The sequence below is a fragment of the Ipomoea nil genome, unplaced genomic scaffold, assembly GCF_001879475.1.
Source record: "Ipomoea nil cultivar Tokyo-kokei standard unplaced genomic scaffold, Asagao_1.1 scaffold0482, whole genome shotgun sequence".
In the NCBI taxonomy this organism is placed as follows: domain Eukaryota; kingdom Viridiplantae; phylum Streptophyta; class Magnoliopsida; order Solanales; family Convolvulaceae; genus Ipomoea; species Ipomoea nil.
The window spans coordinates 448,035-461,784 of NW_017616910.1; the positions used below are offsets into that span (position 1 = coordinate 448,035).

Genomic DNA, 13,750 nt, shown 5'->3' on the forward strand with positions numbered 1-13,750 from the left:
TGATTTCTTGCACTTGATCATCATTATCTAAGCCACTTATCAATTGTGAAGGTAGGACAAGATCAGTTTCTAAGTTGGTTTCATCACTCTGATCATCTTGACTGTACTGGAATGGGAATGAGCCTTCAGAAAAACAGACATCTCTGGACAGAAAGACTTCTTTGGTTTGTAGATCATATAGTTTGTAGCCCTTCACTCCACTAGCAAAGCCTAGGAAAATGCATTTTCTGGCTCTTGGAGATAGTTTTCTTCTCTGGCAGCTGGGGATCACAGCAAAGGCTAGACAACCAAATACTCTAAGATGTTGGTATTGTGGCATCTTACTAAAAAGGACTTTGTAAGGTATATTGTTGTCTAGGGCAATTGAAGGAAGTCTATTGATAATATATACTGCATGAAGGATGCAATCACCCCAAAAAGCCTCAGGTAGATGAGCTTGAATTCTGAGAGCTCTTGCCACTGCCAAAATGTGGCCATGTTTCCTTTCAACAATGCTATTTTGCTGGAGACTATATACACAGGATGTTTGGTGAAGAATGCCTTTGTTTTGATAGAAATCCTTCAAGAGAAACTCTTTCCCATTGTCAGTTCTTATACACTTCACATTCTTGCCAAACTGTGTGTTGACAAGCTCACAAAAGCCCTGCATCAACTGCTTAACTTCACTCTTGCACCTCATTAGATAGACCCAAGTGGCTCTACTGTAATCATCTACTAAAGTGAGGAAATATTTATGACCATAAACAGTGGGGATTTGGTATGGACCCCAAATGTCAGCATGCACCAAATCAAAACAATTAGCAGAAACTGTAGAGCTAGGCTTAAAAGGCAATCTTTTTTGTTTGGCAAAATGACAACAATCACATACATTGGGCTTGTCATTACAAATTTTATTGTCAATTGATTGTAGAATTCTAATCTTATTTTCAGAAGTATGTCCAAGCCTAGCATGCCAAAAATTGCAGCTATTTACAGCAGGTTTACAAAAGAGGAAATCTGGGAGAGTAAGCTGATAGAGCCCTTTCTTTAACTCAGCTATGCCAATCATCTTCCCATGGAGTTGATCCTGTATAACACATTGATTAGAGTGGAATAGGATGCTGCAATTGGATCTTCTTGTAAGTTCACCCATGGATATCAGATTATATTGAAAGATAGATACACACAGAACATTGACTAGAACTAAGTCTGTTGACAGTTGAACAGTCCCAATGTGGGAAACTTGAGCTTGGTGTCCATTTGGTAAGTCAACATGTATTCCTTGAACTTCCTTGGGATTTTTCAGTAGACTTAACTTGCATACAATGTGGTGTGTGGCACCACTGTCCAGGATCCATATGGATTCTGAATTTCTCAGCTCATTGTTAGAGTTGATAGTTTTACCTTCTAGTGCAGCATTTGGAATAAAGTTGGCAGCTATGGCATTAACTTGAGGAGCAGTTTGGAGAGGAGAGCTGATGGCTTCACTTTGCTTCTTGAATTCCAAGAACCTCTTATAGTCTTCTTGGTTAAAAAGAGACTGATCAGTCTCTGATTTGCCAGGTTCTTGCAGATTGGATTGAACCTGATTAACAGCTCCCATTCCCTTGTTTCTTGGCTTCCAACCGGGAGGATACCCATGCTTTTTGTAGCATTTCTCGATGGTGTGACCAGTGTATCCACAGAAGCTGCACACTGGTTTCTGTTTCTGATTTGGATAAGACTTCTTGCCTTCATATTTTGTGAAGAAGACCCCTGCCCCTGTTAGATTTTCATCCAGAATACTAGATTCCACAGTGATCTGCCTTTCTTGTTGGGAAACCATAGAGAATGCTTCTCCAACATCAGGCAATGGTTTCATCAACATAATCTGCCTCTTAGTGTTGCCAAAGTTATCATTTAGGCCAATGAGAAAAGATGATAGCATGTCATTCTCTAATTGTGCCCTGATTTTCTCAGAAATCTTATTACCACATTCACATCTTGATGAGCATTCACAGGAGGGTACTGGCCTTAACACAAATAATTCATCCCACAACAACTTTAATTGAGTGAAATAGTCATTCACAGAGGATGTACCTTGCTTTGTTTTATAGATTTCAGATTAGATTTCTGCAATACGAAAGACATCTTGTTGGCTAAAACGCTTCTTCAAATCCTTCCATACACCCTCAGCAGTGCTGATCCACAGCACACTCCGTCCAATGGTGGGAGAAACAGCTCTAAGAATCCATGATAAGACCATAGTGTTGCATTGATCCCAGTAGAAATATCTGGGATCTGATTTACTGGGAATTGCTAGGGTTCCATCAACTAAGCCCATCTTGTTCTTCGACCTCAATGCCATTTCCATGGCCCTTGCCTATGGATGGTAATTGGATCTACCTTCCAACTGAGCAGTCACAAGCTGCAGTGAAGGACTCTCATTGGGGTGAAGATAGAGAGGATCAGTTCTGTCTCTTGGATCATAAGTTGCAAAGCCCGGAGGAGGTCCTACTGGATTGGTTGTTGCTGGAACGGTTACTGTTGGATTGGTTGCTGCCATTTGGGAACGAATTGTGTTTACCAGTGGTGTTTGCCAGGCCATGATCTCATGACTCTGATACCATGATGGAATTCAGAGAAGAAAGTGAGAGAAGGAAAAATGCAATATGCTGAAATATGGAGAAAGGAGGATGGATCATTACTTTGGAAAAATCAGTCTTTACAGAAGAAGGCTTGCAGCCTTATATACAAGTAAGGAAAAAGGAGGGAAAGCTCAACAACTAACTGCCAAGGTCTAATCAGGTTCAACTGAATTAACTGCCTCCTTGGCTTGGCTCTTTGAGTGTTGAGTGGCACGTGTTGACACGCGATGCGCAAAAAATCGGTGCCCAATATTAATACATTATATTTAATTTTAAATTTATTTAAATTTTAGATATTTAAGTTATTCTAAATAATAATAATAATAATAATAATAATAATAATAATAATAATAATAATAATAATAATAATAATAATAATAATGTAAATCATTTTTATAAATTTGATATTTATATTTATGTAATAATTAACATATAACTCAAATATTTAATGTGTATCTATTATTATTAATGAAGAAGATAAGAAAATATATGGTGAATTCATGTGCATGGTAACAATAGTGGAAAAGATAACGAAAGTTATAACGGTAGGGGTATGTTTGTCCAAAATATTTTAATGTACAATCTTTATAGCATAATGTACAAAAAACTTAACGAAAAAAACGGACATAAATCAGGAGTATAACTTTCATTCACACTTATTATGTTTTTAGATATAACCCTTTTTCTTCTTTTTATTTTTTAATACAAAACTTTTCTATAATACATATCGAGATTATATAGAACAGTGTATATAATATATATATATGAATTAAGATTTTGCTTCAATTCAAGCACATATAGCAATTGATTGATGCATGGTTAAATTTAATTTCACATAGTGTTACATTGCATATCACACATCGAACACAAAATATGACTTTAAGAAGTTCATGAGTTCGATTCTTGTACAGGAAGGTTACCAGTTCGATTCTTGCTACCACCCTTTCAGTCAAATCCGTCACACAGAATTTTTACAAAACAGCCAATAATTTAATATCTATCACACAGAGTCTTTTTAGTGCAGAGTATTACATAGGAGTGAAATAGCTAACAATTTAATAAAATGTTAAATTTATCAAAAAAAATTGTAATATAAAACTCACAATTATATAATGTAATGATAAAATTCGATCTCAATCAATTTAAATAAAGAATTTGAATGTCGACTCGAATACATTATTAATGACATATTGACATGTTTGATTCTAAGAAGCTTCCACGTAAGGTTAAGGAGGAATAATATATATTGAAGGAAGTACAATGTATGACATCTTTTTAACCTTTTTAGCATCGAAAAAAGAGTGTTCATATACTGTATACATGAAACTGATGGAAGCAATCAACAATGGCTGCAAAAGCTTGGAGAATTATTGCAGTATTTTAACTTATAAGGTAATATATTGGCAGTACTTTTATTACTTTAATATTAATGTAGTGTGAATTATGGATGTAAAATGTCGGGCGGCCGGCCTGCTAGTAACACATTTTAATTCCCTAGGGATTAGACTTAGGTTGTCATTATCGAGAATGTGCGTGTCTAATAGTTTGTAAATTATATAAGACGACTGACAGGTTAAAATGAAAATATTGACAAGGATCGAATTTGTATAAAAATTATTCTTTATCACTAACTCATTTTTTTTTTTTTTGAACTATGTTGTAAAGACTTTACTTTAAAAATAGCTCGTTAAGGTCCTGTGTGGTAAAATAGTTAGTTGATCACTTTTTTGAACTATGTTGTAAAGACTTTACTTTAAAAATATTGGCTTATTTGATCACTATTAATTGTTTGACTTAGTTAAAAAATCAATATAAGTATTTAGTTAATTAGTTTTTTGTAACTCCAAAATGCTAAAATTCAAAAGGTTGCTCAAAACAACTTTTTCAATTAACTTTTTGAGAAAATAAATTATACCAAACACTATCAGCTAACAACTAATTTACCAAATACATTTTTACAATCAGCTAATGTTATCAACTAGTTATACCCTCTAATTAGCCCAATCAGCTAACAGCTATCAACTAACAATCATTTACCAAATAGGGTCTAATTCTACCCTACTTCATACTAAAAGTAGTAATGAAGAATAAAAAGAGTGAAAAACACATCTTTGTATTCAAGCTAATTAAGGTAATTACACCCCTCAATCATGAAAACAACAATAGGCCGGCTGGTTATGGTCATCATAGGCTTTATATATACCAATTTGGGGAAAACCCTAGGATAGATAGATCTATCAGCTCATATAGTTATATTAATAATAGGATGGGTTTCTAGGTATATGTATAAGGTTGGGCAAAAGTTTGAAGTGCTAAGTCTATGTCTTACTATAAAAAATACTGCTTAATAAATATAAAGAAATAGGAGATAAGAGTTAAATAGGTCATTCAACTATAAATTAAAGTGCAATTAAATCTTTAAATTAAAAAAATTCTAATTAGATACTTTAACACATTAATTTTATGCAATTAGATTAATTAACATGTTACATTTAAGTAACCGGTAAAATTTTTTATTTTTTAAATAAAAAAATAATTAAGATTTAAAAAAACATATTTTTAATTCAAATAAATTAAATAATTTTTTTTTTTTATAAAAAAATTACCTTCATCACCGGCCATGGCTTCTTCGTCTAGTTGGACGGAGAAGCTGACCTGACTCCTCCGTCCAACTAGACGGAGAAGTTTGCATGACTTCTGCGCCCAGTTGGATAGAGAAGTCGACTTGGCTCCTCTGTCCAACTGGACAAGGAAGCCAGCCAGCCATGTTTCCTGGTCCGACCAGTTGGGCGGAGGAGCCAACTATGGCTTCTTCGTTCAATCGAACGGAAAAGCTTGTTTAGCTTTTTAGTCTAACCGGACTGAGAAAATTATCGACTTCTCTTTCATCTTTAATTTTTTATTTTAAATTATTCTAATTTTTTTTTTTACCTTCTATTACCTTGACCTACCTACAAATTGATGATCTAATTGTACGAATTTAAAAATTTATTGACTACATTGCATCAAAATGAGTTGTTAAGGTGTCTAATTAAAACTTTTTTAATTACATTTTAACCTATAGTTAAAGAGTCTATTTAACTCATCCCAGGAAATAAAGTTATAACTTGTGGCTGATAAATGTTTGATCTAATATATGCTAATCTCATTTGTGGCAAAACATATAGAAATTAATCCATGTCATCATCATCCTTCCATTCTAAAGTCTGCAGATTACTGCAACAATACAAAATTTCAATTCTTCATCACATCATATCTATCAAAGATGTATTTCTTGAAAAACTGATGAAATCCCTAATTCTGTGTGTGTATCTATATCATATCCCTCTGAAGCTCGATCAAGAATCATCAATGATGAAGGAATCTCAACGCTGCAGACTGAAGATCATCCATCGACGAAGAAGAAGCATCTGCGTAGCTATAATTGTTGCCAATATTATTACTCCCCATATATATAGGGTTTTCGTTGATATTAGAGTAATAAATTGCCGCAGGGTGCAGGTTTCCGCCATTGCTGCAGGCGTTTGAGCTTGCAGCTGGGTAAAACTCTGCGGCGGCGGCGGCCATGGCGCCGCCGCAGACGGCGGCGGCGGTGGGGTTTTGTGATGAGTAGTGAAACCAGTTGTGAACGTCTTGCAGGGATGATGGGTAACAAGGTGTTCCGTTATTGGATCTATCATTAGGGTTTGCAGAAGCCATGGAATCGTTCAAGTTATTGCTCTGATTATTAGCTGCTAGTTTCTTTAGAGAAATCAGCTGTTCTTGCAAGTCTACCACCTGCACTCAACCAAGAAAATCATCTTTAATTGATTATCCCTCGAGCATATAATATATAAAATATTAAGTATATCGTTTCACTATTAGTATAAACTTTTAGGTAAAATATATATCATATATCTTACTACTCAAAAACTGTAATTATTACTCGAAAATGTAGAGGTAAATTCTGTCTTATAACCCTAACAAACAAAGAACTATAAATTAGTTTGGACAATAGAACAATAATGACACATAGACGCTTAATTAGTCACATGGGATGAAGTTTGAAAACAATGATCCGGAATTCAGTCTCACCAGCGACAGTATCAGATTAAGGATTCAACCTTTTGGGAACAACAATGTAAATATTTTATTTTTTTTTATAGTTCACGAAAATCTAAGACAAAGTGAATATTACTAATTTGTATATATAATTAACTATGACAAGCCATCTACTGCATATATATAAATAATGAATTTTCAAGTGTACGAGATAATATATATGCAACCAGACATACCAATATACCATACATAATACACTCGATATAAAAAAAAAAAAAAAAAAAATATTACGAGTGACTGACACCTTAAAACTTTATTAAATATACCATACATACCATATAAATAACAAATTTTCAATGTGTATAATTGCAGACTGACTTCATAAAAATTCTTTATATTAACTTATGATTGGAGACTGATCTGACACCATAAAAATTCCTTATATAAACTTATAATTATAGAATAGAATAGTCAATAATATCACCCTAGTAAAATCCATGTTGGCATGCTATTTAAGTCAATCCATGTTGGTAAATGTGCATTATAATCAAATTCCAAGACAATAATGCCCAATAATTCATAAACAAGTAATTCTATTAATTAATACAACCAGAACATAATTAAGAATGGGATTAAAGCTTATCCAATTCCAAGTACTATAGTTAACCTAACAGGATAATAGATAAGTAAATCTGACTCAGTGTTTATTAGGTGGGAGCTAGCTTAGACTGGACCAGACAACAACGTTAGCTGAAAACAAACGAACAAACAAACAAACAGACCTGTTGTTGGAGAGCAAAGATATGGGAAACGCAGCCATAGATGGGATCTTGAAGCCTAGCCTGAGCTTCATAGGAGATGGTGACAGCAGCTTCACAGCGATCACTAACAGGGAGATGAGCAAGAAGTTTGGCCACATTGCTAGCCCCAAAAACCTTATGAATTGCTGCAAAATGTGAAGCTCCTTGTTCATGGCAGAAATATGGTGCAAAAACACACCCCTTCACGCATTTTCTCCTCAAGAATTTGCAGGCACCGCAAGGCGAACCCGACCCAGTCATATTTATTAAACGGTAGAAGAACAAAGTTAATTATTCGAGATCGATTTTCCAAGAACTTCTGCTAAGTTGAAGTGGGGAATTTGAGTGTGTTTATAAGTAGAAGAGGATGGGGGTTTTTGGATGTGGGGGACTGATCATAGTGTATGTATTTTCTTTGATTAATTAATTTGTGATGTATATTAAAATATAATAAGGATCATACTCTCTTCATTACTTAATTGGTGGTGGTTCCCTTATTGGGCTACAAATTTGTTTTGTTTTGTGTAATATAAATAAACTAATACTTAACCCTTCCATTCTTAGTATTTTATGTCCAATTTCAGATTCCATTGAACACCCTTGAGGGACAAAGGAACTTGGCAGAAACCAAACCCATTTCCATTTGCTTCAGTTCATGATAATATTGGTTATATATATTCAACTAAATTAAAATTAAACTATTTTATATATATATACACACACACGCACATAATATTCTTCCAAAAGGAAGAACCCCAACCCTAAGGGCCCCCCACGCTCTGGCCCAACAGAGCATTTTGGAAGGATAGAACCACAGAGGCTAAACCAGTGCTCACTACGCACAAGGAACCCCTAGACTCGATCCCTGGTCATTCTTCCAAAGTTTCACCTCTATGACCAGTTGAGCTACCCATGCAGGCATGCACACATAATATTGAATTGATGGGATGGTGTTATGATTCAAAAATTGGGTATTATCTAGAGTGGAAGAGATTTGAATTGTTTAAGTATGCAAACAAGCGTTTAGATTAAACTAATATAGGTAACACTTGTGTGAGATTGTTTCACGAGTCTCAATTCATAAGACTGGTCGGATCTTTGATTAATGGATCGGATATTTGACCTCATTAATCAAAGATCTGACCCGTCTCACAGATTGAGACCCGTGAGACGGTCTCACACAAGTTTTTACCTTCATTCTGTGGGATGCAAATACTAGTCTATTATTATTTTTTATATATTGTAAAGTTTCCCATCAAATAATAAGATTATAAGTTCAACTATAAATTAATTTTCTTGTACATGCATTCCAAGTGTGTTGCACTTACATCAGTCTTGAGGGTCAAGTTCAACATCTAACTTGGATCTTCTATTGAAACGTGACGTCAATTATTATAAAGTATAAATAAATAGATTTATGTTTTTATTACTAGACATAACTTTTAGCGTAGTGGTAAGTAATTAACTAATTATGATACAAAAGTTAACACTGCTGAAAATTATGAAATTTCTGACCACTTGAAAGTGATCTTAAATCAAGTCGAAAGCAAAAAGTGATCAGAAATAGCAATAAAGATTTTTTCGGATACCAAAATTGATCGGAACAAGACTTTCAATTTAATTTAAGATCACTTTCAAAGTGGTTGAAAATTCCATAATTTCTAGTATTGTAAGTAAGATTTTAGATTAATTTTTTTTGTTTTTTTATTTTTATTTTTATAATTATTTTTGTTGGTTTTAAAATTTTCTTACTTATTGGGTTTTGATTATTTTTTTTTTTAAAGAAAAGTTGGACTTAAGGAAACCCCTAATATGTATAGCCTCTAGCTTAGGGTGTCATTTCCGGAGCTTTCTCGTGATGTGCATAACGTACTGTACTACTTATCTTCTTGATCTGACTTCGATTTATATTATTTTGAAGATCTTTTATATTAAAACTACCTTCACCGAGGATAATATGTAAAATTATTAAGAATTTATTTTTATTTGTTCTCATGTTAAATTAAAAGATATAATTATTGCACAAAAAAACTCATTTTTTGTGGTTAGAATATAATTTTCATACTTGAAGATTATGAGTTTGGTTCTTCGATCTTATTATCCTCTCAGTTGAGTTTGTGACATAAAATGTCTTTTTTTGTGAAATTTATCTCTCATGTGTGATTTACGTGTTATTAAACAGAAGTTATTTTTCTCTTGAGTAATAAAAAGAACTATTATTTAAAATATTTTATTTTAGAGCACTTTTATCTACGTACTGCACTAGAAGCAGGTAGAGATTAGCAAAAATTTCAATTTCTCCTACTATTACTTAACAGATCATTTGTGAGGATGACAATACCAAATGGAAATGCACACAAGAGAACTGTCCACTTTAAGCATAATTTTCATATTGTCGCCGTCAAAATTTAAACGACATTAATCTCTTCTCTCAAATACTGTCTACTGAATCATTGAGTTAAGCCCATTTGAACAACTATTATTATTTCTTATGGTCAAAAGGTGCATGGTCATGATTTATAACCATCCCATCATAATATTATTATAAACTGTTATTATACTTTATATTTATTAGTTAATCGCGAATCAGTTAATTATATCACAAATATAATTAATTAAATGCTTTGAATTTAATCTTTGTTTAAAGTACTTTTAATTTTTAAACACTCTAGCTTTTTGGCCAGCTACTTGGCTTTTTGCAGTCCACCTGAAGAGCTCCCACACTGATTATATAATTAGACAACCCTAATTGCTGTCTACCTTAGACAAATACTTAACACCAACTCATTATTTAAATTATTATAACTAATTATATGGGGATTAATAATCAAATATAAAAAATATTACTACTGATTATCATGTAAGGATCAATTTACATAATCGTAATTTTCAATCCAACACTATTTAAACTAGACCCGAAATCATGTAAATTTTGTCTAAGGAACATATTCCTTAGGTGCATGCAGTCATGCATTCAAGGAACAAAAGAGCAAAGATGCACCATATATATACACACACACACACCCAAAAACGATATTATAAAATATCAAGATTAGACAAAGAAAAAATTTGTATATAACTAATAACGAATTCACAACTTTATTTGGTTATACTTGCATAGCAAATAACGCTACTTTTTTTTTTTTTTTTTGGAACAAAAAGTAAAGGGGGTGTTTGGTAAATAGTTGCTGATAGCTGTTAGAAGATTGTGTTAGTGCGTTTGACTAGTTGATAGCAAGCTGATTGTAGAAAGATGTTTGGTAAATTAGCTGTTAACTGATAGCTGATTACATACAAAATGACTTTCTCAAAAAATTGATCGAAAAAACTATTTTGAACAGATTTTTGAATGTTAGTGTTTTAGAGCAATAAACTGTTACAAAAAAAAAGATAATTAATCAAACACTCATATTGGTTGTTTAACCAAGTCAAACAACTAATACTGATCAAAAAAGTTAAAATTAATTGATAAACTAACTATTTTACCAAACAGGGTCAAAATATATTAAGATCAAAAGAATAACAAATAACACGGGGCATACCCACCTGCAAAACAACAATGCCAAAATGACAAATGAAATAAAAACCCTAAAACAAAAATGGTCAAATCATAACTAGATATGTTCAGCAGGATAAAAAGAAATGTTGCTACGTTTCGATGACATGATTTTAAACTTGACCTTTCCTGCATCCTCATAACTCAAATTATAACCCAATAATGACTAAGTGAATTTTATTTAACTTTTATTGATAACGAGAGAAACATACCATCACTCTTTAAAATTAAAGTGTACAATATATAAACTTAAAAAATCACACTGAAAAAGCTAGTAAAAACACACACTCAAAGGACAGTGCAACAAATTGATTACGATAAAAAATGGTGTCAGTAATTTTTTTTAATCTTTTACATCACTAACAAAATACTAAAATCGTTTCACCAATCCCTATGTGTATAAACTAATCCTTATAATCGTAAACTAACTCAAAGTCACGTCCTTGTACATGTTGCCTATGGAATATACATAAATAATATATTTTATAGATGTAATTTAACTAATTAAAGATTCAAGGAACAAAAGTGCAAAGATTCATCATACTCCACGAAGGATATTATAAAATGTATGATCCATAGTAGTGAATCAGAACATTATCAGTGGATATGCATACATCCATATGTATATATTACATTACAACAATTTATGTTGGGATCTCCACCTTAACAGTAAACCACTTTGGTAAACATATGAATTGGCATTTACTAATCATGTTCCTCATTTGTCTATGTGGCATCATAATTGTTGACTAAGTGCTAGGCATGTTTCTTTATTTTACTCCTACCAAGCTAGCTTAGCTATCGTGCACCAACTCATAATAAATATATAAATAGTTTAATATATATATATATATATATATATATATATATATATATATATATATATAATGCAATGTGAAGTACACGAAATATGTACACTTCCATGAGAACTAGTAACTCATTGTGATTTGGGAACATACAGACTAATCTCATTACTATATTCGTTCATCTAGAATTATTAAGAGTTAAAAAAAAATGTGATGACATTTTTATAATTACAACAGTGCGTTTGGAAACGCTTAATAATACATGTGTATAAGCAGACGATCTAAGGATCATTATTCTTTGTGCTTTCTCTTTCTGGGTTTCCCCTTCCGTAATAATATAAATAAAAAATAAAAAATTCCATGGGATTACGCACGTATACCACTATTATTTTTCTTGGGCCCATTGGGCCCGGCTTAGGCACCTCATCCACGTGAGGCCGTGACCTTTACCGTCGACAAAATTGGGGTCTATTTTCCTCATTTTCCTTTGTATTTACTTGAATTTTATAATTCTCAAATTTCTAATCATTTAGACTTGTTGCCAACTGAACTTGTTCAACTTTTCAGAGATTCATGTACAATTCAATGCAAGTTATGATGACGAAAATCAATATTGTTTTTACTATATAATATATCGGTAGATGAATCACATATGAAAAATAAACAATCTGTACGTGAAGAAGAATACAATGCGGACATGAGAAGTCAAGATCAGGAAGACCACGGGATGACAACTTTTATTTAGTTTCATTACAATAATTGTATATCTAATACCGATAGAGTGATGTGGCAAAATAGCAAAATACTTAGTATGCAATTACAATACTCTATTCTCGATCTTTCTTTATCTTTCTCTCTCTCTCTCTCATGTTCTACCCTTACTTGTTTTCCCTATTTTCTCCATTTTTCTCAGAGTAATATATATACTCAGTTAAAGTGGTGAGTAATGCTAATTATATTGTAGCTAGCACATCACTATACACCGACCATTATATTTTATCAAATTCAACATTGGATATATATACCTTCATTATTCCATGCTCAAGAAAAGAGTTTTAGGGTAAGTGAACTCTATTATTAAATTATATATTATGTCAAGTTTCTACGGTCTGATTTAGTCATCTTCTAACTTTAATTTTGTGACACACCACTAAATTCATCTCATAATCCGGATGATGAATCTCAAATTCAAACCTCGTAACCATAAATTTTTCAAGACAGGTAATAATTATATTGCAATGAGATTATAGAGCACTTCAAACTTAGCTTCTAATTAACTCATAAAATATAGACAAAATTTTCGTCAAAGTTACTAATCACATAATAATACCAAACAAGTAAGATGGAACTCGTGAATAATGTCGGTCCAATACATTTTAATCTCAGGACAAAATAAAGAAGCAAGAAAACCTTTCATTTTCAAGTAACACAAAAGTATTGTCGATTAGAGCCGTTTAGCAGTTTGTATTACGTTAAGATGTAGTTTGAACGGCAGGCAATTATTCAAAGTCCAAACCTTAATATAAGGATCATTGATAATTGATAATTGAGGATTATTCATAAATATATTTATAATGTATGCATTTATGTATGAGGTCATTTCAACACATGGGTTAACAGAAATCATGAGAGGTATGCTTTTGATGTTTGTCGATTAAGGAAAAGACTTGGTGTTTTAATTTGTGTTTAGAACTACACTTTGGACTCCATTATTGTACTTTGAATATTATTTTAAAAAATCAAATCAAGTAGAAGTTGGTCACAAGTAAGAATGACAATGCGTTAAATAATCTAATTCCGACTTGTTGGGTGTCGACTGGGTTGGTCAAGTTACCTCTGCTTAATTCGAGACGTAACATTATGACTTACCATGAAAGAATGTGGTTAAATGGTTAATATCCACTTACTTATCACCAAAGAACTCTATAGTTAAACGTAGAG

General features: G+C 32.5%; 1 protein-coding gene across 1 annotated transcript; it reads right to left on the reverse strand.

Moving 5' to 3' along the window:
• Positions 1 to 5,753: 5,753 nt before the first annotated feature.
• On the reverse strand, positions 5,754 to 7,777 carry LOC109173895 (LOB domain-containing protein 29-like). The gene is made up of 2 exons (XM_019323241.1): positions 7,430 to 7,777; positions 5,754 to 6,383 (listed from the first exon to the last, which is right to left on the reverse strand). Exons 1-2 carry the CDS (start codon positions 7,706 to 7,708, stop codon positions 5,955 to 5,957), a joined length of 708 nt encoding a protein of 235 aa, XP_019178786.1. The 5' UTR covers positions 7,709 to 7,777; the 3' UTR covers positions 5,754 to 5,954.
• Between the last annotated feature and the right edge of the window lie 5,973 nt (positions 7,778 to 13,750).

Coding starts and splice junctions, on each gene's coding strand:
- LOC109173895 (XM_019323241.1), bottom strand. CDS start 7,708: ATGACTGGGTCGGGTTCGCCTTGCGGTGCCTGCAAATTCTTGAGGAGA. Junction 6,384..7,429: donor TCTTTGCTCTCCAACAACAG/GTCTGTTTGTTT, acceptor GGTTGAGTGCAG/GTGGTAGACTTGCAAGAACA.